Source organism: Diabrotica undecimpunctata, chromosome 2 (genome assembly GCF_040954645.1).
Source record: "Diabrotica undecimpunctata isolate CICGRU chromosome 2, icDiaUnde3, whole genome shotgun sequence".
Lineage (NCBI taxonomy): Eukaryota > Metazoa > Arthropoda > Insecta > Coleoptera > Chrysomelidae > Diabrotica > Diabrotica undecimpunctata.
Genome location: NC_092804.1, coordinates 168,887,091 through 168,913,390, shown reverse-complemented (window position 1 = coordinate 168,913,390; position 26,300 = coordinate 168,887,091). Strand labels below are relative to the sequence as shown.

Sequence of the window (26,300 nt, the reverse complement as noted above, 5' to 3'; positions counted from 1 at the left end):
TCTAACGCTTTTAATTTTTCGGGATAAGCTTTATTTATGCCAGATGTCATCAGCGTACGAATTTTTTTAGTTAATGAGTTAAAAAATTCTTTAAATTTATCTTTACAAAGAAAGTCGCTGCGACCTTTAAGGTATTGCTTAAAAAAATCAAGAATTTCCTTTTCATTTCGGAAATCAAGAATTGAAATGAATGTGTTATTAAATCAGCATTTAATAGTTGGAAATTTACTCCCAGTTCCTGACTTAAAAATGTATTTAACTCATCAACATTTATATAATTCGTTATAATACGAAATTTTTCAATAAATTCTTTGATATTACTGTCAAATTTTTTATCATCTAATAATAATGATATTGCTACTGTGTTAGTAATCATATTCTGGCACTTTTCTTGTACTAATATTTTTGTCACTTCTAGATCTGCATGTGCTGATTTGAGAATGTTTAAAGTTTTTTTTTGAAAATGTGCTAGTTATTCTTGCATTATTAATTTCAGTGCAAATATTACCTATTGTCAGACAGTGTGGTAATTTCTTCAAAAAGTTCGTTAAATTTTCTTCATCTTTTATAAGCAAGTCACATTCTTGATGTAACCGACTCCCTAAGGTAGAGGTTCTTTTTAAATTCTCTTCCATTTTGCTTTCTTCTTCTTTTAAAATCGTTTCAATTTTTTGAATGGTAGTTTTCAAATTACTGACTAATTGATCAAACGTAAGTTCTTTCGTACTCTTCCCTGCAAATACTTCATCATCCGCAACTGCATCTTTTATACATTTTGAAAGCTCCTCTACTACTGTTTTTGTTTTTGCTGATGCCAATTTCAAATTTACACTACGTATTGTGTCTCTTATGTGAGATTTATTTTCTAACCTTTTTACCGTTAAAAAATAATTCTAGACACATGGAAAATCCCTGCAGCACCTTAAAACTAACACCTTTTCCAAAAGGTTCGTTTTCATACATTTTAATAGCTCATCTTTAACTTGTAAATCTGTTTTAAATTCATGTTTTATTATTATATCTCTATTCTCTTTAAAATATAGCATCTCATCTGGTGCAATTTTATCTTCTGTAAAATAATTTTTCCATTTAGAGATGTCATCGTTAATTTTCTGTTTTGCAACTGTTAGAGTTCCATCAATTTTACGTTTATTCAGACCAAAATCGAGACTGGTGTTGGTGCAAAGATCCACTTCTTCAAAATTAGCATTTTGGAACGCCGGATTAGATTGGATTTTACAAAAGGACAAAAAATATTTCTGCAAACTAAATTCTCCTTTGTCATCATTGGTTAACCCGCTTACTGTGATTTTCTGTTTCTTAACGTCTTGTTTGTGCTTCGCTTGTAAAAATCTCCAAGTATATAATTTATCTGCTGCAGTTCTTTTATATGTAATGACAACGTCATCAAACTTTTCAGCAATGTCCAATTCGGTAGCAATATCAAAATACGCGTAATTATTTTTATGAGCTCTGTAAACGAATAACATTAAAGGTTGCAACTGATATACAGTTCCGTGCAATGACGTTTTTAAACCTGAAGAAGCATATGACCTAATTCGATCAGAAAAATTTACTGCTTGATCATCGTAAGAGTCCTCTGTCACCATAGAATTACTGTCTTGTATTGAAGTAGAAGTACATTTTTGGTAAGTACGGTTTAAAGACTCTTCGTATAATTTTTGAAAGTTGCACCAATCGGTAAATCTTGGTGAATTTCTTTGGATTAATTGTAACACTGATTGACCATTGTAATTTTTGGCGTTGACGTCGCAGTTGAAATTTTGAATTAAAATTTCGGCCATTTTTTTGCGATTTTGCAATAGGGCTAAGTGAAGTAGAGTGTTTCCATTAACATCGGTAATATTTGCATCTGCTCCATTTTCTAGCAACATAGTAACCATCTCTGGTCTTCCTGAAGTTAGAGCAAACTGAAGAGGTGCCATTTTTTACTTTTGTTCAAATCGGCCAAGGTATCTATGAAATGTTTAAGTCGATATTCGTTACCCTATTCAATTGCTTCGAATATATCGTTGATTTGATCCTCGTCTTCGTTGTCCATCTTTAAACTAGTTTCAATCATCTCCTTGGTGTAAGTACATATCCGTTTGAACCTAAAACATAATATCGATGAAATACATTTTTTTAATAGAAAAATTATATGTTTAAGATATGACACTCTACTACTACTTGGCAACATTCACATTGTCTCTTATATGCGCAAACAAACACCGACGACCGTGCTATCAGTGAACGAAATATAGTCAAAACCATGTTAGATAGTCGTGGAGAAGAGTTCATAGATATGTTAAGATAACGTTGGCGAGAAAATAACAAGAAGAAAGGCGACCCGAAAAGAGGCAGGGTGCCCAGGAGCAAGCAAGAAGATAATGAAGAATGAGATGGAGCGAGATTGAACATGAACAGGGAGGAACAGAGAGAGAGAGAGAGAGAGAGAGAGAGAGAGAGAGAGAGAGAGAGAGAAGAATTCAGTCGTAGTGATAATGCGTGAGAATTGTGCGTGAATGAGAGAGATTGCGTTACAATCAGAGCGGTCAGGCCGGTAATTCATGCTTGATAAGTAGGCTTATTATACGTCCCAGTTTAACCGGGATTGTCCCGGTTTTAGACATCGGTCCCGGAGTCCCGGCCGGTTTGTCATTTTGTCCCGGTTTGACAAAACTCTCGTAATTTTGAATTTTGTTAAGTGATTTCACACGAATGATTTTTTTCTTCCTGGATTCATATTTACTGATAATAGATAAGATTATTTACGTTCGTATTATATAAACAATTCTAATAATGATAACTGCATAGAGTTCACACAGAAGAAGTGCTTAGTTCTCGAAATCATCAAAATGACCAATTCAGCAATTCACCGTATCACATTTCTTAAACACATTATTTCAGTGAGTCGTTAACGAGTATAAACATTAAAAAAATCAAGAATTGATCAATTAAAAAAAAAAACAGATCTCAGTTTACCCTAATCATTTGCAGTGCGATTACATTCCGTTTTTTGTGAACGGTGGTAAAATACGAAAACACTTTGTGTTTTATTTAATTGCTGTGTTTGATTTAAAATGCCGAAAAGAAATTGCAAATTCACAAGCGAACTTGAAAAAGATTATCCTTTTATAAAAAAGCTTTGTAATGACAATAGCAGGGTGAAATGTCAGCAATGTTTTTCAGAATTTTCAATTGCACACGGTGGGCGAGCAAATATTAAAGATTACTTAACGTGTTCAAAACACAAGACTGGTGTAACGGCGATTGCAAGTACTTCTTCTATCAAATTTTTTTTTTTTTTAAATAATGATCCCTGAATGAGCTTTAAATTCTATAAGAGAAACAGTCACTCATAATGTTTATTTAGGTGCTGGTATAATTTTAATATGAAAATAAGTTATATGTAAATTTATCAATTAATATAAATACTGTGTGTGTATGCAATCAAATTACGGTACCTGTGATGTTGATGTAACACTTCTACTTCTTCCACAGTGCACTGGAGGGAAGGTCAGATGGGGCAGAATCTTCTTAAAACCGAATACAAAACGTTACACAAAAATACTGAAGTGTTTATCGCGCTGATTTATACAAGACTGTAACTAAGATTGAAGTGCGTGTCGTCTCGTAGCGTTGTAGTTTTGCGCCCTTCAGACTGTTAGGGGGCGGACTGTACAGGTCCGTATTAATTCATGATTATAAGACAGACACACGTTAATTAAAGAATTAAATATAAAGATAAAATAATAAAAATTATTAATAAAAACTAAGAATATGTGTGGAGGGACGTAACAATCCCATTCAAAACAATTTAATTATTGCAGCTAAAGAGGCCACATTCGCTTATCACACGGCAATGCATGATATAAGCTTCAAAACATCTGATTGTACGTCGAAATTGATTTCAAAAATCGGCACCGATTATTGTTAGATACTTTTTACCAGTAGAAGGTGTACATGTGAAACTATTGAATTTTGAGTCCTTTCAAGGTGAGACATCGGAAATATTGACTCAAAATATAATTTTAACATTACGTCGTCATGACATTACAAAAAAAGTAGCTGCATTTTGTGGCGACAATTGTAAAATAAATTTTGGAGGTGTTCATAGAAAAGGACAAAATAATGTTTACAGAAGACTTAAACAAGAACTCGGTGTAGATATTGTACTAATTGGATGTGGCGCACATATTGTATACAATGCAATCCAATCGAAATTGAAGCACTAGTTGTCAAAATATATAAACATTTTCATATCTACACAGTTCGAGTAACTCAGTTGAAGGAATTCTGTGAATGTGTAGATGTGGTATAATAAAAACCTAATCCAACATGGAAGTACCAGATTTCTTTCTCGTTTGTCGGCAATTGAGAAAATTCTAAATATATTCGAAGAACTAAAAGCATATTTCCTTTCCCGAGATAACTGTCCACGTGCAATGTGAGATTTTTTTTGAAAGTGAAACGGGTGAGTTATATTTTTGGTTTGTGCATGGACAATTAAACAATTTTAACAAGACTGTACTACTCATGGAAAAAAGTGAAGCAAGTGCGACTGACATTATTTTGGAATTAAGAAGATTAAAATCTAATCTTCAAGAACGCATGGACAGCAATTTTGTACCACAAAGAGCGAAACAATTATTATCAAAGAATCTTGGTAGTAGTCAAGATATTGATAAATTTGAAACAGAAGTAACTGATTTTTACCAACGATGCATTTCATACATTGAATTGTGGGAAGACAGTTTCGGAGGAGACATTTTCGAATGGATTGGACTGAATCACGTATTGAAATGGGACGAAATCGAAGGATCTGCTGAAAACAAAATACACGGTTCAGACGATCGACAAAATATTAATACTGACAACCTTTTTGACGAGCTGTCAATTAAGAAAGTTTTTATAGCATCAAAGAATGATCAATGGAATTCCACGACGATACAAATTGATTATGTTGACAAATGGGTTCTACTGTGTAAACATTTTCATGAACAACACATCGAAACACCCAACCTGGTAAAAATGGTGCAATATATTTTGTGCCTACCAGGCACCTTTGCTCCTTTAGAGCGTGTCTTCTCGATGATGAAACATACTTGGTCGGACGATAGAAGCCGTACGTTGGAGTCTATCGTACAAGCATTACTATACTGTAAATTAAACTTTAATGACATGTAACGATTTTTACGAAAAAATAAAAAAAAAACATTTTATTAAAAAAAGTACATACAAGCGATAAGTATGAATGGTACAAAAAATAGGCATTTTATTAATAATGTTGTGAATTTATTAATTGTTAAGTCTTTAATTTATAATGTCTTGTTCTTATCTTAATTCATTAAAAAGCACAATGACTGATATTTATTTATTTTCACTAAACATACATAATTTATTAAAAAGCGAACGTAACATTTTATCGCGAGCGCGTCGTCCGAATTAACTGGCCTCCATATAAAAATGTTGTATTTATATACGAAATCCTGATATACTAGAACAGCATCGAAAGATCGCTTTGTCTTGCATCGAAAAATCGAGAAATATCTAGTTGGAGAATTCACCACAATTTTGAATCTAGAACCTCCGCCAAATTTCTACAACAAAACAGAATATTATTAGTCATCATATATTTAGGCCAGTATATATTTATCGTAACATTGCCCCCCTCTTAAAAGATGGTTCCTCCTGGAACCTTGTCGGGACTGGAACCGGAACTGTATGCTGGTATCGGCAACTGGACCCTCTTTTACAACTTCCAGTTGTATAAAAATGACAAGGGACGGTTTTCTCTCCGCACAAGGTACTTAGCGGATTGCAACAGACTAACACCTGGACTTCGGTGTCTTTGAAGATCTCCTCCACCATATTTCGGATAACCCTCCAATCTAATTGGCGGCACTCCAACTTTGGCATGGCTAACTTTTGCACGTCGGACTCTAGTACGTGCTCTCTCAATTGAAGTAAGGCTTCCCATACATCTCGGTAGGTAGGTTGGTCACGGGCAGTGTCTTTTGTTACCAGGTAGAAAAGGTAACGTGATGCATCTTGGAGTTTCAAGGTTTTACCGGGAGCTGGCACCTGGCATTGCAGTTCTGCAACTCGACCAAACTTCCTTCGAAAGACGGATGCCAACCCTGGTGCGTCTTTGATACTGGCCGGGATGGTAAGGGCCAGCGAGTAGTCATCGGGGAGCGCGAGTAGATCTTGCTTTTCTTCAGTGGTAACACCATGTCTTGCTTTACCGGTACCTCCATAGGCACCCATGAATTCCTCAAACGTGAGGTTAAACACATCTTGGACTTGGTTTACTTCCACTTCTTCATCTACGTCGTGGTCACCTTCGAAAGATGCCAACCGGTTATGGTGTACTATCATCGGCTTTCCCCTCGGAATCTTGCTTATTCGGTAGATGACATCGTTGATCTTCTCCATGATGAGGTATGGACCTTCCCAAAACTGCTGCAATTTGGGAGAACAACCTTTTCGCTTCTTGGGATTATACAGCCATACTTTGTCGTTCTTCTTAAAGCAACCCTTTTCGGCTTGTGTATCGTACCGTTTCTTCATTCGGTCGCTAGCGATCTGAAGGTGGGAACGGACCAACTCATGTACATCGTCCATTCTTCTTCGTAATTCGATCACATAATCTTCACCTGCTACATCTTCTCCAGGTCGACACCCAAACTCTAGATCACAAGGTAGTCGCATTTCGCGTCCGAATAGGACTTTCGCTGGTGTCTGGCCTGTTGATTCGTTAACAGCAGATCTGTAGGCCATTGTGAAGAACGGAAGGTATTGGTCCCAGTCTCGCTGATGATCGGACACCATCTTTGTCAAATATTTGCCAACTGTCCTATTCATCCGTTCTACCATACCATCAGATTGCGGATGATATGCTGTAGTTCTTGTTTTCTTCATGCCTAGTCTATCACATATTCCTTGGAATAGATCGCTTTCGAAGTTCCTGCCTTGGTCACTATGGATCTCCAAAGGCACTCCAAATCGGCTGATATATTCTTGGATCAACTTATCTGCAACGGTGGCGGCCTTCTGGTCTGGAAGTGCGTAAATCTCGACCCACTTACTGAAGTAATCCATTACTACCAGCATGTACTTGCCTCCATTTTCACTTTCTGGAAATGGCCCAGCGATGTCCAAAGCTATTCTTTCAAACGGGCTTCCAACATTATATTGTCTCATAGGAGCTCTCCTTTTTCGGTAAGGCCCGTTACTCGTGGCACAAATAGTACATTTCTTACACCAGTCTTTTACATCGTCGGAACTGTTCATCCAATAAAACCGTTCCCGAATTCGCTGAAGGGTTTTCCTTACACCAAAATGCCCTCCCGATGGACTGTCGTGTAACTGACGAAGTACTTCGGTTATTCTGCTCTTTGGGATCACCAACTGTCTTCTCTTCTCTGAACCGTCATCATTTTCCAGGACTCGTTTAAGCAAGCCATCTTCGATGATAAATGAGTCCCACTGGGCCCAATACGTCTTAACTACTGAGCATAGGTTTGATATTTCCTGCCAAGGTGGTCGACGGTTTTCCTCTTTCCATTTTCGGATTTTCTGTATAACTGGATCTCTCTCTTGTTCTTCCCTGATCTTAGTAGGCGTCCAGTCGTCGTTGACAATCGTCGTTCTTAGCACTGCTGCTTCCTTGGATTCCGTTTTGTTGCAGTGGGAACACTCTGCTGAGCATGGCCTTCTGGAAAGAGAATCAGCGTTTCTGTGGCTAACTCCGGCCCGGTGCTCAATCTTAAAATCGTATTCTTGGAGTCGTTCGATCCACCTGGCTATCTGACCCTCTGGATTCTTAAACTGCATCAACCACTTAAGGGCGGCATGGTCGGTTCGGATTAGAAACTTTTTTCCATAGAGGTATTGATAGAAGTGCTCTACTGATTTCACTACTGCCAGAAGTTCTCTTCTCGTGACGCAATAATTCCGCTCAGGTTTTGAAAGAACTTTACTAAAATATCCGAGGACTCGTTCCTGTCCTCCTTGAATCTGAGACAGCACTCCTCCAATTCCCACATTACTTGCATCTGTATCTAAGATGAACTCTCCTTCTGGCAGTGGATACCCTAAAATTGGTGCTGTTATTAAATGCTTTTTCAAGGTCTCAAAGGCATTTTGGCAGTCTATATCCCAGCGGTATTCTCTTGCTTCCTCTGTAAGTCGCGTTAACGGCTTAGCGATATCTGCAAACTTCTTAATAAACCTCCGGTAGTAAGTACATAATCCAAGAAAACTTCTCACTTGATGTTTGTCAGTTGGTTTTGGCCATTCCTTAATGGAATCGATTTTTCCCTTATCCACGGCCACTCCTTCTTTACTGACTATATGACCCAGATAATTGACTTTACCTTGAAATAGCTGGCACTTCTTGGGGTTTAGCATCAATTGGGCAGCTTTAAGTCGATTAAAAACGTTTTCTAAATTCCTCAAATGATCTTCGAATGTCTCCCCCAAGACGATTATGTCATCTAAATAAACCAGGCATGTTTTCCAAGATAACCCTCTCAACACATTTTCCATAAGCCTCTCAAATGTCGCAGGAGCATTACAAAGTCCAAATGGCATAACGTTGAATTGCCACAATCCAGATCCTGTGGTGAAGGCTGTCTTTTCTTTATCTACTGGGTCCATTTCTACCTGCCAGTATCCAGACTTCAAATCTAAAGTGGAAAACAATTTACTTCCAGCCAATGTGTCCAATGTGTCATCGATCCGAGGCAGAGGATAACTATCTTTCTTGGTAACGTTGTTCAGCAAACGGTAATCCACACAGAACCTCGTCGTTCCGTCTTTCTTCTTAACCAGGACCACCGGAGAGACCCATGGGCTCGTAGAAGGTTCTATCACCCCGTCTTTCTTCATTTCCTGAACAATCGTTTCAGCTTCCTCTCTTTTCGCCTGTGGTAATCGTCGAGCTGTTTGACGAATTGGCTTAGCATTACCAGTATCAATTTTATGCTTAACAACGGTAGTTCTTCCCGTCTTTCCTCCTTTCGGTACGAAAATATCACGATACTGCCGAAGAAATTCCCTTAATTTCCTTTTCTCCATCTGGTTTAGAGACTGTCCTGCAACTGCAACCATTTGGTCGAATTTGTCGTTGGAATTATCAGATGTTGTCGCCTGACGAATTATGGATGTCACAGGTACACAAGTTCCTACTTTTGTCTCTTTCTTTATGGTCACTGGGTAGTCGTTGATATTGATAAGTCTCACAGGAATTTCTTTAGCCGAAGTCACCAATTCCTTTCCAATTATGATTCCACGGCCAACCTCATCGTCGTGGTTCCAAGGCTCCATCATAACAGGTCTCCCTTCGTCTACAATTCCCTGTAGTCGCGCTACTATGATCGTTTCGCTTCTCGCAGGCACGACTGTATCTTCTGTAATGGCTGCTTGCACAGTGTTGTCATTATGTGGATGGAGAAATACTTCCTCGTTGCCAACTTTGATTACCTTATTCTTAAAATCCAATTGGAATCCATGCATATTCATTACGTCCATTCCTAATATAACATCCTCTTCGATGTCAGCAACTATAACAGTATGGACAAACTTTTCTGCTCCAATCCCCAATTGTACCTGGATTTCTCCATGAATGTTGGCATTTTCACCTGTAGCGGTCCGAAGTCGCAACCTCGTTGGTAACAGTTTCTTTCGGCTGTTTATAACTGTCGGGCGTATAATGGTTCTGGTCGCTCCGGTATCCACCAACAACGTATGCTTTTTACCATTTATGTCTCCATCTACATATACACTATCTTCACGACATTTCAAAGAAGCTATTAGTATAAGAGGGTCTTTGGAAGAGTTCCGGGTCGAAGCTGCCCCCCTAAGGTTGACTCGTTCTGGTTTTCCTGATGGTGAGTTTCTTGATTTTATGGTCTTCTTTTTCTTGCATGTCATGCTTTTCATCAAATTAAAGAGCTGGTCAAGTTTATCTTCATCTCCTTCCTCTTTTACAGTCCTAACTTTACTGTAACCGCCAGAGGCCTGCGTAGCTGACTCATATTCGAGGGCGGCGGATAGGACATCAACCAGCGTCTTGTGACGTGCTAATCGCAGTGTTCTCTGCATTTCATGATCACGAAGACCATCAATAAACGTTTGAACGGCCAATTTTTCCATCATGTCTTCGGGAGCTGTTGGATAAGCATATCGTACTAATCTGGCAATATCTACCTCATATTCTTGAAGAGCCTCATCTTTCTTCTGTCTACGATTTTTAAGCTGCGACTGATATACATGCTCCAAATGTTCGTGGCCATATCGCATATTTAACCTCTTCTTCAGTTGTTCGAAATCATCGGTCTCCTCTACGGCTATGGTCTGAAGCACATCTAAGGCATCTCCTCGAAGAGCGATAGTCAGGTTTACAGCCTTTTCTTTTTCAGACCATCCATTTGCTCTTGCGGCTGATTCGAACTGTTTCATGTAGTTGTTCCATGATGATTTTCCGTCGAAAGTTGGGACTTTAACATGAATAGAACCTCCACTTCCTTCAAATTTCGGCCGTGTCTCCAACTTAAATTTCGTCTCGTCTTCTTTTATCTCCACTGTAATCGGATTGTTACCTCTCTCTGCTGTCCCTGTTTCTTCCATCTTCCTTTCCATCTCTTTAATCTTTTCTTCGAAGGCCAACTTATCGGCAGCAACTTGGTTTTTTAACGAAGATATTCTATCGTCCAGGGCAGACATCTCAGAAGTGACTTTAGAGATTTCTGAAGAGATGTTAGCAGAGACTTTGCTTTCCAGAGAAGAAATCTCGTTAGAAACTTTGCTTTCTAAAGAAGCGATGTCGCCGGATACTTTGTTCTCCAATTTCGAAATCGACGAGATGACAGCATCATGTTTGTCTTCAAATATATAAGTCTCTGGATCTAGACCTTCTTCTAGCAAAGCGTTCTTTAGTCGTTGGACTAACTCAGCCTTTTTTCCGGTAGAAGCTAATTCTCTGTCTTCGAGATGTCTTCTTAAATTCGTCACTGTGAGCTCATAAATCGTAGCCATTTTCACAATTTATTTTACGTATTCACTTGTATTATTATTATAAGTCTAATTTATGTTCGATCCCACTCTGACACCATTTGTTGTGAATTTATTAATTGTTAAGTCTTTAATTTATAATGTCTTGTTCTTATCTTAATTCATTAAAAAGCACAATGACTGATATTTATTTATTTTCACTAAACATACATAATTTATTAAAAAGCGAACGTAACATTTTATCGCGAGCGCGTCGTCCGAATTAACTGGCCTCCATATAAAAATGTTGTATTTATATACGAAATCCTGATATACTAGAACAGCATCGAAAGATCGCTTTGTCTTGCATCGAAAAATCGAGAAATATCTAGTTGGAGAATTCACCACAATTTTGAATCTAGAACCTCCGCCAAATTTCTACAACAAAACAGAATATTATTAGTCATCATATATTTAGGCCAGTATATATTTATCGTAACAATAAAAACTTTTGGCAGCAGCTTAATCGGTTTTTTTTATACTTTATCCTATCCACCATTTACTGTCCCGATTAAGAGTTTCATAATTATGGTAAGCCTATTGATTCTTCTTCTTCTGGTTCCTATCCGTTTCGGATGTTGGAAATCATATTGGCAATCATGACCTTGCTCGCTGCGGCTCGAAACAGCTCCGTTGAGGTTTTCTTAAACCATGTTCTTAAAAGCCTATTGATAAGGATGTTTTTTTAGAAGGTAGGTCTGAGGCATTGACGGCGGTGGTGTACGAACAACAGCATACCCGAGGCTGGAAGGCGGTTCGGAAAAACAAAATGTTAGATGGCCGGTTTGAGATTTAAACTAATATCAGTTTGCCTCAATCAGTTGTTACTTAAAATGTTAAAATTTAATACTAGGTCGCATGAAAAGTAAATTATTTATTTACTTATTTAATGTTGGATTTTGTTCTATTAAAGGCAAATAAAATGAATATATCTAATATTTATATATAATTTATTAACACAATAAAATTTATTTTATTAATGATATTTTAAAATTAGTAATTATTTAGTTTACTTTACTATACTGTACTAAATACTAATTACTAATTAATCCCTTACTGGATGATTTTTTAATTTTTGTGATGAAGGAGAATTAGAAATGTAAACAAAGAATATTATTGTATTTCTTTAGAGACCCCCTAAAAAAATTTCGTACGCCACTGAACGCTTCCATATTTCTATCAAAAGTTCTAATAATTTTTTTTTTAATTTTTCTTTATATTATTGTTAATACTAATATTTAAACCTGTCGTTTTCGACATTTTTCAATGATCGCCCTGTATCTCGCTAGTGTGAGGAGCCATTGATGAATTGATTGGGTAGTCATTACTTTAACGAAAAAAGAAATCATGACATCTTAAACCCTATTCATTCTACAAATTCCCAATCGTCAATAGAACCACGTGTAAGCCGAACAGGGTCGTGCTGATGTACGACCTATGTATCATATAATTTTTTAAAATATTTACTTTTGAAACTGTTAGTGTAAGAATTTCTTGAAATTTAATCATTATATCACAATTAAACTAAACTCTAAAAAATAACACGACCAGTAAATAACTTAACAATAACTATAACATAAATATAACACAATATATTAACTTAAAAATCAACACGATACAATTAGAATTTAAAATAATGGCAAGTTGGGATCTGTAACATAAGAATCTGTCTCGCTTACGGTAATAAATTATATTTTATAGCCTCTTGACGAATGAGACTGCGAATATCAACACGTGCTCATGTTGACTGATGGGAATTTGGTAAACGAATAAACTTTAGCTACTTTTTTCTATCTCCTCTAGTTTTCGTTATACCCCGCAAAACATACCAATTTGGGACACCCTGTACATTTCAGCGAATTTCGTTTGGCTTATCACAATGTCACAATGAATTGATGACTCAATGTTTGCTTATGTAGTCAATATAACTTATGTATGGACCCTGACGGTTAACAGAAGTGACGGTTAATCGAGGTTCCACTATAATGTTTTTTTTTAACGTTTTGCGGATTGGAAGTCGAAACGTCAAACACCATTTAAAAATATAATTTTCATTACAATCAGTTGTGACTTAACCCCATATAAACACAATATTTATTTATTTATTTAATTAACGGATATACCATTTTTACAGAAATATGACGTCAACCTTTACAAAGCCTATATTAGGCTGCGTTAATAAAAAACAAACCAAAATTAAAATCAAACAAAATTCAATTAAAGTAGTAGCTTAAGTTATTAAATAATGCTCAAAATCTCTCAAATGATTTCTTAAATGTTGCTGTAGATATTCCAAAAAACTCTAAACTATTGCTGTGCTCATTGGCAGTTCGTAAAATTCTTGTAATGGGTTCATTTTGGCCATAATTCGTAGTGTGGAATGGAATGTTGAAAATCTCAGTGTTACGAGTTCTTCTAGTATTAACATTAAAATTTATTAAACTTAGTAACTGTGGATCTTGAACATATCCATTTATAATTTTAAAAAGAAAACATAAATCCGCTTGACATCTTTTATCATGTAGTGATGAGATATTTAGTATTGACAGTATATCATCATATGTGTATTGATGTCTAATAAAACCAATTTTGTAAGCACATACCCTCAAGAATTTATTTTGAACTCTCTCGATACTGTAGATGTCACTGTTATATGAATTAGACCAAATGAGAGAACCATACTCCAAAACTGATCGACCTAAACTACCATATAACATTTTTAAAGTTTGTACTGAAAACTGATTATAGTTTCTAAGAATAAATCCCAACATTTTTAAAGCTTTAGCTGAAGTTTCGTTAATGTGATGTTTAAAAGTTAGTTTAGAATCAAAATTTATACCTAAATCTTTAATATTATGAGGTGCCTCTAAAGGAACATTATTTATACAATAATCATAATTTACAAACTCTCTTGTTCTTCCAAGAGTAATTTTAAAACATTTTTGTATATTTAAGTATAGCATGTTTACCTCACACCAACTAGCTAAGCTATTAATGTCATTCTGTAACAAAGAGGCACCAACTAGGTCATTAACTATTCGAAATATTTTAAGGTCATCAGCAAACATTAGAAATTTACTATTTTTAATCACTGAGGATATATCATTAACAAATATATTAAATAAGAGAGGTCCAATATGAGACCCCTGAGGAACTCCTGAGGTTACAGATACTCGTTGAGATAAACAATTTCCATATTTATAGTGTATTTTTATGTATGAGAGAGTAATAAAACAATAAATTATGTATGCAAATCCCTAAACTGTTGATACGGGTGACTCAATGAAAAACAGATATTTGTCAACAAGTTTACAGAAGTATATAGGAAAACAATTTTAAATTGACTATGACCACCAGGTATAAAGGTTGGAGCAGAATAGAATACAATAGTTGTGAGGATTACTAATCCCTAAATAAGGTTGCCAGTGTCGGAGTGATGGAGGTTAACAGGTACTAATGAATTTGCAAGAAATGTAAGATGTTTATTTTATTGGTTATATATAACCAATAAAAGTTTAATAAGTACCTACCTATTTGCAAAATAAAGTTTAATTCTTTAGATAAAATAAAACGTTTTATTTTATCTGAAATGAGTGCATTCCACGAAGTAAGGGTTTCAACAATCAAACATTTAATTCTTTAATTCCAGGAATCTACGACAGTAATTGACTAGATAATTACCTTCTAAACTTATTCCACAGAAAATGTGATAGTGGGTTTTTCCATTTTGTAGGAAGGTCCAAGTGGCGTATTCAAAATTCTTAACAGTTCACTAAAAGTAGGTACTTCAGTTGCAAGGTGCAGTTTATTGTGTATACTAGTGTTATGGAAAATTTGGAAGTGCCGTGTAAACGCCGAAAAATTGGTCCTTTAACAGTTAATGAAAAAACATTAATATTTAATTGTTTTAAATCATTTACAGACAAACGTTTATGTGAAAGTGTTGATGAGACCGTTGAGTTAGTTAGCAGTACACTTGGTGTTGGGAAATCTACGATTTACAGAGTTATTAAAGAAGAGAAATGTGGTAGTTTTCAAATGCCACGTAATGCTCCAGGGAAACCAAAATTTCGAATAGAATATCATTTTAAAGAAGGACTTCGACGGAAAGTGCATGAATTCTTCTTTAGACAAGAATTTCCAACATTGGATAAAGTTCTTGTCTCAGTTCGAGATGATAAGGATTACCCAGAAATGAGTCGAAGTACGTTATGGAAACTTTTAAAAGAAATAGGCTTCCGCTGGAAAAAGAATCCCAGAAAGTCTATTTTATTAGAAAGAAGCGATATTGTCATATGGAGAAGACATTTTCTAAGAACCATAAAGGAAATGAGAAACCAAAAAAGAAAAATATTTTATCTTGATGAAACATGGATCAACGAGGGTCATACACCAAATAAATTTTGGCAGGATGAAACTGTTACAAGTCAAAGAAACGCTTTTGTAAATAACTTATCTACTGGTTTAAACCCACCATCAGGAAAGGGACGCAGGCTGATAATAGTACACATTGGCAGTTCAGACGGTTTTGTTGAAGGTGGTTTATTAACTTTTGAATCAACTCGTACCGGTGACTACCATGAAGACATGAACGCTGATTTCTTTCAAGAATGGTTCGAACAAATGATAGATCTTCTTCCTAAGAACTGTGTAATAGTAATGGATAATGCAAGTTATCACTCCAGACTTATAGAAGGACTGCCCACAACCAAGTGGTTAAAAAAAGACTTGCAGAATTGGCTGAGTTCAAAAAATATTACGTACCATCCCGGACCTATAAGAAAGGAATTTTATTCGTTGTGTGCCCTTCATAAAGAAAAATTTAAAAAATACGAAATTGATGAAATTGCCAAAAATCGTGGAATGACAGTACTTAGATCCCCACCATATCATTGTGAATTAAACCCGATTGAACTGGTATGGGCACAGATAAAGAGTGAAGTTTCAAGAAAAAATACCACTTTTAAAATTCATGATGTTAAACAGTTGTTTTTGGAGGCCGTAAATAATGTAAAACCTGAAAACTGGGAAAAGGCAGTAAATCACACTATTAAAGAAGAGGAAAAAATGTGGAAGCTGGACAATATTACTGATAAAATGATCGAGCCAGTTATTATAAATCTTGGTTCTGAAAGTTCATCTTCTGAATCTGATTTGGATTTGTAACAAGTAGCTGTAAGTTTTATATTAATATTTTTATTCATCTATTTAACATACCTTAGACGGTTTTAAAAACTCTTTTTCTCTTTTGTAATTTTTAAAAATTAAAAAAAAATGTGGATTTTTTAAAACCCTTTTTAATGTAGGCCAGTCAGTTCTAATATAGTGTGTGATAAAAGAGGTCACTTTTGTTTACATACACATAACACTTTATAACACTGAAATAATTCATTTATTTTTTACAATTATTCAAAGTAATTTTTCAATTAATCTTGAGCACGCCCATGGAGTGGTCGGAGCTACCAGTTAAAATTATGCTAATTACTCTCTCGTTCATAAAAATAAACTATAACATACTGACATCTACCAGATATATAACTACCTATCCACTCAATTATTTTACCTCCAAATCCATAGCCATTTAATTTAGCAATAAGCAGATCATGGTTAACTCTATCGAAGGCTTTTGAGAAGTCTGTGTAGATAGCGTCAACCTGACCCTTCTGTTCCACTGAATTAGCTATAAAATTCGTATACAATATTAAGTTCGTGCATGTAGACTTACCTTTAGAAAAGCCATGTTGTCCAACATCAATTAAATCTTTACAATTCCATGTCAAAAAGTTATTTACAAGACACTCAAAAAGTTTGGGTAATACAGATTGGTTACAAACCGCTCGATAATTTTCAACATCATTTTTATTACCAGATTTGAAAATTGGTGTTAAATAGCTAGTCTTCCAGAGATCAGGAAAGATGCCGGTACTCAATGAGGAATTAAATAAGTAGCAGATAGGTTTTACAAGAGTAAAAATGCAATGCAATTTAAATAAAAAATATTTGTGTAAACACAATATTTAAATAAAACATATTTTGTGTAATTTTAGTTTTTTTTATTTGTTTTATTTTTGAAATTATTGTAGAGATCCGCAGCTAATATGTTACGCCGCTGTTTGTGTTAGCGCCGCGTATAAACACTGAGCGTCTATATCGTTGGTAACAGCCTCGCCCACGAAACTTGTTGGAATTGGTTGGGTCGCACACGGAATTGACCCCATGGGTGAGAGAGAACGACAACCCAATAACGCGTGTAGACAAAGATCAGCTTATGCGATATTTTTCATTGAAAGGAACGAACAAGAATTCCCTGCTATCCTGAAATAGGGGCATCAACCCAAGTCGAATTTATTTGAAAAGAAGTTCTAAATAGTTAGATCTTATTAGACGGCGCTATTGTTGTGTTTTATAGTGTACGTTCTTTATTATCACGTTCTGTATTTGTTGTGTATTGTGTCCTTGTGTGTATTGATTAAAAATGAGTGTAGTGCAAAATATTATATTTCTAAAAAACGCCGGAAAATTGACATACGAGGAGCTTTTGAATTTTAAAACGGGAGGACGTCCAAAACCAACTATGGCAATTAAACAAACTTCGTTGGACAAAAATAGAGAAGTGAATCGGTATTTTAGTAACTCGATGTACGATATAACTGAATGGATTTGTGGGTGTGAAGAACGAAATGCATTTTTTTGTTTTCCTTGTCTGCTATTCGGTGATGATTATTTATGGAGCAAAACTGGCGTAACTGACTTGAAACATTTAAAAATAAAAACGCAGAAGCATTCGATTTTGTCAGATCACATAAATAGTTGTTTTAGTTTAGCAATGTTGGGCTCAGTTGTCATCAAATTGCTATCGGATAGTGAGTACAATCAAGGATTCAACACATACAATGAAAACGTTTCAAAAAACAGATTTGTTTTAAATAAAATAATAAACTGTATGTTATTTTGTGGTGCCTTTGAACTTGCCCTAATTAGGAGTGATAAGAATATTACGGAAATTTCAGACAGTCAGGGAATAGTTCAAGGTTTAGTAAATTTTGTATCTGAACTAGATGTAATATTTAAAGAAAATTTTAAAGATAGCACAATTTTTAAAGATTCTTCAAATGTTATTAAAAATGAACTTTTGAATTCGATATTGACTGTTGTTCATGAAGAAATTAGGTCTGAAATTCTTCAGGCTGAGTTCGTTGCCATACAAGCAGATACAATAATTGGTAGTAACAATATGACAGCAATTATTTTTCGATACATCAAAGACGGTGTTATATGTGAGCGATTTTGGAAATGTATTGAGTCTGGCGGAACTGCTCCGCAAGATCGATCAGAACTGATTTTACAAGAATTAGAAGACGTGATTATTAATAAGCATCGAGAAAAATTAGTAGGTCAGAGTTATGATGCTGCATCTGTTACGAGCGGCGGAATGGGCGGTGTTCACGCCAAAATTAAACAATGTTACCCTTCTGCGCATTTTATACATTCTTACGCTCATCAACTACATTTAATATTGCAAAAAGCAGCAAGTCAGGATAAAACAATCAAAGTATTTTTCGCCAATTTATACAGCTTTTCTTCATTTTTCGGAAAATCGCCAGAAAGAACGACTATTTTAGATGAAATTATAAAAATCCGATTAGTACAAGGAGCACCAACATGCTGGGATTTTAACACCAAAGTCCTAGAGACCGTTTCTACTTACAAAAACGAATTAATAGAATGCATAGCAAAAATTATCGACAGTGAAACAGACTACAGTTCCATAAATCAAGCTATAAGTTTGAGGAATTACTTAGAGGATGAGAATTTTTTGTATTGGTTAAATTTTTTTCGTGCAGTAATGGCACATTGTGATGTTTTATTTGATCTATTGCAAAAACGCGACATCGACATCGTAACATTAGATAGATGTATGATGGATTTTAGGAGTAAAATACAGGCAATCAAATGTAATATCATGACCAGTTTTAATTTTAAGCCGGGAGAAGTGACCGAGCACTCCTCAAAACGAAGAAAAATCGAAGATTCAACACGCCGAATATCACTTGAAGTTTGTAACATAATTATTTGCGAAATGGAACACAGATTTGGACGCAGTAATTATTTAATAATATCCCAATTATTTTACTACGATAAATTTATGAACTATAGAGAAAATTTTCCTGAAAATATTTTTAAGTTAGTGAAAACGGAATATCCTGTTATAAATTATGTAAAACTTAAAACGGAGTTGGAAGTTATGTATAGCAGACAAGATTTTACCAACTGTGAAGGTGCAACTGCGTATCTACAGTTTTTTATTAATCAAAATTTGTGTGATACTTTTTCCGAAAGCGTCAAACTGTTGAACATTTTGTGTACCATTCCTATGACGACCATCGAAACCGGTCGTTATTTTTCAACATCACAAAGAATAAGAACGTTTTTCAGAAACGCGATGAGTCAAGAACGAATGTGTGCTTGGGCCATGCTAAGCGTAGAAAAACACTTAATAAAAAACATCAAAGACTTCAACGAGAAAGTTATCGATCATTTAGCATCCCAAAACTCTAGTGGGATCGACCTGGTGTACAAAACTCGCTAATGTAAGTAAGCTTTTTTATTAACTACGATATTTAAAAAAAATCGTCATTAGGAAGGGCTATGCATTTAAAATTTGTTCGGTTATAGTCCAGGTTGTGAGGTCGCTCCCGTAAGAAAAATGTTTCTGATTTGGTTTCTTTACAGATTCTTGTTCAAAAATGTCCCCTTTAAACAAATCTGAAGGGACCCGGCGAAATTTTTGGACAATCTGGTTTTTCGGCGAAATATTGAAATAATTTTTTTTATACAAATTTCAGAAGCACCTTTTTTTGTTCCAGTTTAGGTTTTTTGTTGCCATTTGCCCGCGGTGCCAAATTTTGAGGGCGCTGATATAAAAATAAAATATTTTTTTACATTATCATTATCATAAGTGGCTCGACAATCCGATCGCATTTGACACTTCTTCTCTTGTTGGGTCTTCACTGTGTAGTTAACGTTGTAGATTTTGTTGATTTTCTATGTTGTACTCTCCTTCAATATTTTTTTTAAGATAATTTGTAATCAGTATCACGTATCACACTATATCGCCCAAACTATTAAATCGAGCTTTGGAAGACGTTATGAGGAAATTACAATGAGAAAAACGGGGTATTAACATAAATGGCCAATACTTGAATGTTTTCTATAAAACTTAAGAGGTCGCTGGTTAAATGATATTAGATAAATAATTATAAAGTAAAAATGCAATATTTTGTTTGCAAATAAATTAGCGAAAATAGCAAATACAACTGTCAGTAAATTACGAAATTAACTAGCCATACTCATTATTGCTGTTTGTACAAAGAATATAGACTTACCCTTTGAAATATTCGAGTCGTATTCTTAGCCAAGGAAATCTCGTTGGTACGTCGGGACGCCCGCCGACGCGGCTCTATGGCACGAGAGCCAAAAAACTTGGTGTGTTTCGTTCGCTGTCTTGGGATGAAGTGTGTCTTGAGATTGCAGGTCAGAAAAGAACCTTCTGGCCGTTGGGTGGAAGAGGGTACATCAATAAATCACCCTATTGTATTGTGATTTTGAATGCGATAATTTAAGCTAATTGTGACCGTAATACAAAACCTTACACTTGTGTGTATTGGCGACACAAAAATAACAAAGGAAGTCAAATTCTCCGTACTTAAAACATAATAAATGAGACAGCCAGTTTAGCAATTTTACGAAATAACAGGAAGCAATATATTTTACCATAGTCGTTAGAATACAGCATTGAATTCGATCACATTACAGTACCGTAACAGAAAAATATTAAATGTAAAAATAAGAAAGAAATAGTACATACTTTCCCAAACATTGAATCACTTGAGATAGGCAGACGACATTGTATTAATAAGAGATAAAAGGGAAGAATAATTGCACAAACAACTATAGAACAAGTAAAAGAATATGTATATTTGGGACAACTAGTTAAATTAAATAAAGAAAATCAGACCGGAGAAATAAAGAGAAGGATACGGTTGGCTTGGGTATCCTTCGGAAAACTTTTCTATATACTAAAAAATAGAAAATACCCCCAATATTTAAAAACAAGAGTGTTTAACCAATGTATACTTCCTGTTCTCGCCTACGGTTCTCAAACTTGGACGTTTACAAAGGAAAACATGGAAAAAATAGGAAAGACCCAAAGAGCCATGGAAAGGCAAATGCTGAACATCAGGCTGCGCTGGTCTTCATTATCTGGTATCTGATACGAGTAATAATTTGCAAAAACACCATATATGTATTCAATTAATATGTTAACGTACAATTTTTTATGGATAGATGTTAACAAAGGGGGCCAGTCCGGGCTGGATAGCAAACAAGTAATTACTAAATTTGCTAGAAAATTGGGACTTCACCCTGGCTTGAAAGTGTACGTAAATTTGACGTATACAATTTCAAATTTAACGCGTAAAACTTCTGCCGCCTGTTTGATTAAGCTCAAAGCTAGCTAGCTATCCTGTCAGTATGTTTAGATCCGTAACGGAGTGCGTGTCGTACCAGTCGAGTGGTGATAAATTTAAAATTTGTTTGTACGTTCATTTGACGTAGCCCTGGCAATAAGCGTAGAATGCGTATAACTGGTAAAAGTAAGGATTTTTTGAAGTTATACTTCTATACGCGCATTCGACGTTGGAAATTTGTACGGGAGTGAATTGGCAAAACCATTACATATGTAAGATATAGGTAAGAGAGAGACAGAGGATATATTTTCTCTCTTGAGAATAAAAGTGTTCCTTTTGTAAATATATTTAATATTTATTAATATTATTATTTTATATTAATTCGGTAGATATATACATTTGGCCAAAGTCTTTTGCCAATAAATATTCTTCCTGGAACTTCTATGATTCGTAATAACCTTTCCATTTTTGTAATACAATAAATAAATAAACTATCTATCTATCTATCTGTACAGCCCTTGCTGTCCAATTTTTGTCCCATTTAAAAGTATCTTACAAAATGGCGCCAAGACGCTATTAATAAAACTGAGGCTTAGTTCAGTTACCTAAAAATTTAGTAATTCAAATTTTAAGGTTCAGAAAAAGGTTGTTTGGGTGGGACTTATTTCGTTTTTGAAGTTATGCTTCTATACGCGCGTTCGACGTTAGAAATTTGTATGGGAGTGAATCGGCAAAATCATTACATATGTAAGATATAGGTAAGAGAGAGATAGAAGATATATTTTCTCCCTCTTTCTCTCTCGAGAATAAAAATGTTCGTTTTGTAAATATATTTAATATTTATTAATATAATTATTATTTTTTTATTCATATTATTATCATGGTAAATTAAACATATGCTTAAGTAAGTTATGCATATTGATCAGATGTGCCATAATATGCGTTACAACAGAAAAACTAGAAGATGGCCGCTATGCTTCATTTATAACATGCTTAACCCTTAACTGGTGAGGTGCATAATATGTTGCGTACTTGGTGACGTGGTGCCTTAGCGGACCCCATTTTTAAAATAATCTTTATTGGATTATTTTTTAATAAATTAAATAATTGATTACATATTGTGTATTTACATATTACTTTAAACTACAAATACAAAAATATTACATTTTAAAGAGCTAACTTGGTTATTACATGATTATTTAACCCATTCTGAATAAAACCTTCTATTTTGACAAACATATACTTTATTAGTAACTAAAACAAATTTGTTGAAAATTTTAACAGTTAAACTTCAAAAATTAAAAAATAAATGTATATTCTTATAAAAAAAGTTAAAAACAATTCTAAAAAATAATATTTATTAAGAAACGACAGTTGATTTATTGGACCAAATTTATTGTTCTCAACAATCCTTGCATATTTTTTCTGTACATTCCGCACATATTGGTGTATTACAAAATTTACAAGAGAATATAGTTTTATTGTCTTTGGGGACACTTTTCACAGCGTTTTCTTTTGTTTAAAATGTTTTCATCCATAGCAATGGGTAACGGAATTTGAAAGATTTTTCCTATGGAAATTCGGAGTTCTCGTGACACCCGTGTGTTCTCGATTCTTCTAAAAAGTTGAGGTTTTACGAGTGAAAATGTAAGATCTTTGATAAACTGAAATCTAGATTTGTTTTCACTATTTTTTGTGCATGTATATAAAACATATGAATTCACCGAAGAAATGTTCAGGAGATGCAAAAAAATCGCCATCAGCCACCTTCGAGTTCGCCTGCTTGTCGAAAAAGTAGCACATTTTTGGTCCAGACTATCAACCTCATCTTTAGTGGAGTTATAAAAGGAAATTATTTCTTCTTTTCCAGTGTCAGCATCAGTAGCCTTGTTTCTATGCATGGAAGAAATCATTATAATTGCCTTATTCTTTTTTGGAACATAAGACAAAAGTATTTTATTAGATGTAAATCCATATAAGGATGAGTTTTCAGCTCTATTTTTTGACGGCAGGAATTCAATAGGTATCTCCCTTTTATTCTTTTTTTAGCATTCCAACGTAAGTTAACTTTTTCTCTAATAATTTTTATCAACAACTTGAATGGAGCTGAACCAGTTATCTGTAGTTATATTTCGATTAGAACCATAGATCGGTTTACATAACTGCAAAACAGCTTGAGTTAGAACTGATAATTGCTTTTCATCTATTGATAGTTCTTTACCATCACTACCTCTTCCCGAATAAATATACGCGTTGAATAGATATTATGTACGAGCGTCACAAAAGGCCATACTTGTGTGCCATATTTATTAGGCTTATTGTGCATATATACTTTAAATCTACATCTACCTCGAAAGCCAATAAGTATTTCGTCAATATAAGCCAAATCATTCAAGCAGTAGTTTTCTTTAGAGTTTTCAACAATTCTACTGAAAATCCATGATATTGCTGCTGTCTCCTCTCTTTTTTGTGCAATTGTACACCGAAGAATGTCCCTCCCAGTTCCGTCTGTGGCGTAAAGACTATGCCAGTTTTTCATTTGTCCTCCTCATTATTTTAAAGAGAACATCGTCTGTAAAGATACACTGCCAAAGAGTTAGTGATGTTGGATTTTCTAAAGCCCTCGCACTACCTTTGAGACTAGCAAGTTGCCTGACAAGATTGGCAACAGGAGTTTTTGTATGAGTTCTCTGAGCAGGTTCTCTTGCCCATTTGTATCTGTTCCTCTAATAAAACGTTCTTCTTTCATTAGTTGCTTGTTATTCTTCACTACTCTTAGAATAAGACTGTTCCATTACCGTTATATCCTCATCATTGATACCTTCGCTTTGCTCTGTGTCGGAATTAGAATCGTATAATTCTGCTACATTATTTGTTTCCTCTTCTGTATCGCTATCTAAATCGCTAAACCACTTCATAACAGTCTCCTCAAAGTTGGGATCGTTGTAGGATACTTTTTTTGATGACTCACTAGCCATTTTTCTACAAAAAACAGTAATTACATAATTATCTACATAATAAAAAATTACACTTACGGTGATGTGGTGCCTTCACGTACCCCAGCAAATATTTAACACGAAATAAAAGTAAAATAATAATTCACACGACGCTCTTCTCGCAACAGCTCTCATAAAACTGCTTGAACCTTGAACGAGGCATTCCTAAACGAGTCTGGCGATAGATAACCGTAACCTTGAGATATCACCAATATTTGGTAGAGGTGGGGTCGTCTATGGCACCACCTCACCAGTTCAGGGTTAACATTGTATGCATTAATGAATATGTAATTTATGTACATAATTTTTACCGAGCTAATAAAAATGACAAGCCTTTACGTAGATTTGAATTTATGTTACAACTAAGTAAGAACTTAACACAGCAATGACAGAAGCAGAGACTGGCGATTCCAACTCTGCCGTCAGTTGAGAACAACCATTACTGATGTATCCGGAGGAAAAACAGAGCAGCCATCCACCTCAGAAGAGGCTGCGGAAGCATCTAGAAAATACTGTTATCTCTGTCCATATTATAAGAAAAGAATGAAAAGTAAAATGCCTCATATGCAAAAAGCACATTTGCTGGTGAGCATCAAACTAAGATATGTTTGAGTGTTGAAAACTGTGAAACTTCCACAGTGTTGAAAAACTGTGAAGAATTTTCCACATCAAGCAAGAAGTCTTTGTTTATTTTTTTAGGTGTCTTTTTTATTATAAAGATTAGCGTGTTTTTTTAATCAATCTTAAAACAAACTGTTTTCCATTTTTAACCATTACACGTAAAATTTACGTATGCCTGGCAACAAGCGACTACCGGGTAACGGTGGCAATCTAGGGTTAATTCAGTGAACAGAGTATAAAAATCGTATTGGGAGTTTATTTAAAAAAATTAAATCACCTTCTATTAACCCACGTGCAGTCAATGTATGTAGAATTTTCTGTTACAATATTTAAACTATACCTTTTGCTATAATAGTGATCCCATACTTGGACTATCAACTATCACAAATCACCTAACTAAACAATATTCCTAACTCAACACGATTCCTAACTTAACACGAGTTATTTAATAATATCATCGCCAGACCAGACTGCCTTCATAATTTCTTTTAAAACCATTCATTCAGTTGAAAACCGCCAAACTTTTATTTTCATTTCGCGCCATTTGATGTATAAAAATAAATTTTTATCGCATTTTTACATCTCAGTATGTTGACCTTCCACAATGTTTGTGTAAGAAATGTTTGTCTCGACTCGATAAAAATGACGAAAGGTGTTACCAGGAGAATGCGCAATGTTCTTTTTGGTTTTTTGAAAAGTGTTTTAACAGTAAAATAGAATATTGTAACATTGATCTAAAAAATATACAAGGCATAATGAAAATAAACTTTCATGAGACTGACATTGTTCACATTGTCACCTTGTTGACAAGTATTAGGAACAATTTGTTATAAATAATTTTTAAGAATAAATTAAAATTAGTAATCATTATATTTTCTTTACTTTTTATTAAACACAACCCTATTTTGGCATTCTTAAGCATTTCCTGTTCCTTTAGCAATGTTTGTCTTGAACAATAGTAACTGATAATCTTTATGCTCTTTTTCAATTACTGATTCCTTTATTTTTTATCTTTTTTTTGCCGTTTTTATATTTTTTACATTATCTCAATTTACTTATACAATTTCAATTTTAACTTGTCAAAAAATTGGAAATTTTTTGCCAGTTTAAACCATAAAACAACACAGATTTATTGAGCACACCAATATACAAT

At 34.7% G+C, this 26,300-nt stretch overlaps 2 protein-coding genes across 2 annotated transcripts in view; one reads left to right on the top strand and one right to left on the bottom strand.

Moving 5' to 3' along the window:
- LOC140435182 (ubiquitin-protein ligase E3B) overlaps nucleotides 1-26,300 on the top strand; it is a 108,009-nt gene that overhangs the window by 12,547 nt on the left and 69,162 nt on the right. The window lies entirely within an intron of this gene.
- On the bottom strand, nucleotides 771-26,300 carry LOC140435183 (uncharacterized). The gene is made up of 2 exons (XM_072523957.1): nucleotides 25,488-26,300; nucleotides 771-2,114 (listed from the first exon to the last, which is right to left on the bottom strand). The coding sequence occupies exon 2, from the start codon at nucleotides 1,944-1,946 to the stop codon at nucleotides 894-896; it is 1,053 nt and encodes a 350-aa protein (XP_072380058.1). The 5' UTR covers nucleotides 1,947-2,114; nucleotides 25,488-26,300; the 3' UTR covers nucleotides 771-893.

What these genes read in the sequence shown, in the direction of transcription:
- LOC140435183 (XM_072523957.1), bottom strand. Translation starts at nt 1,946, where the DNA reads ATGGCACCTCTTCAGTTTGCTCTAACTTCAGGAAGACCAGAGATGGTT.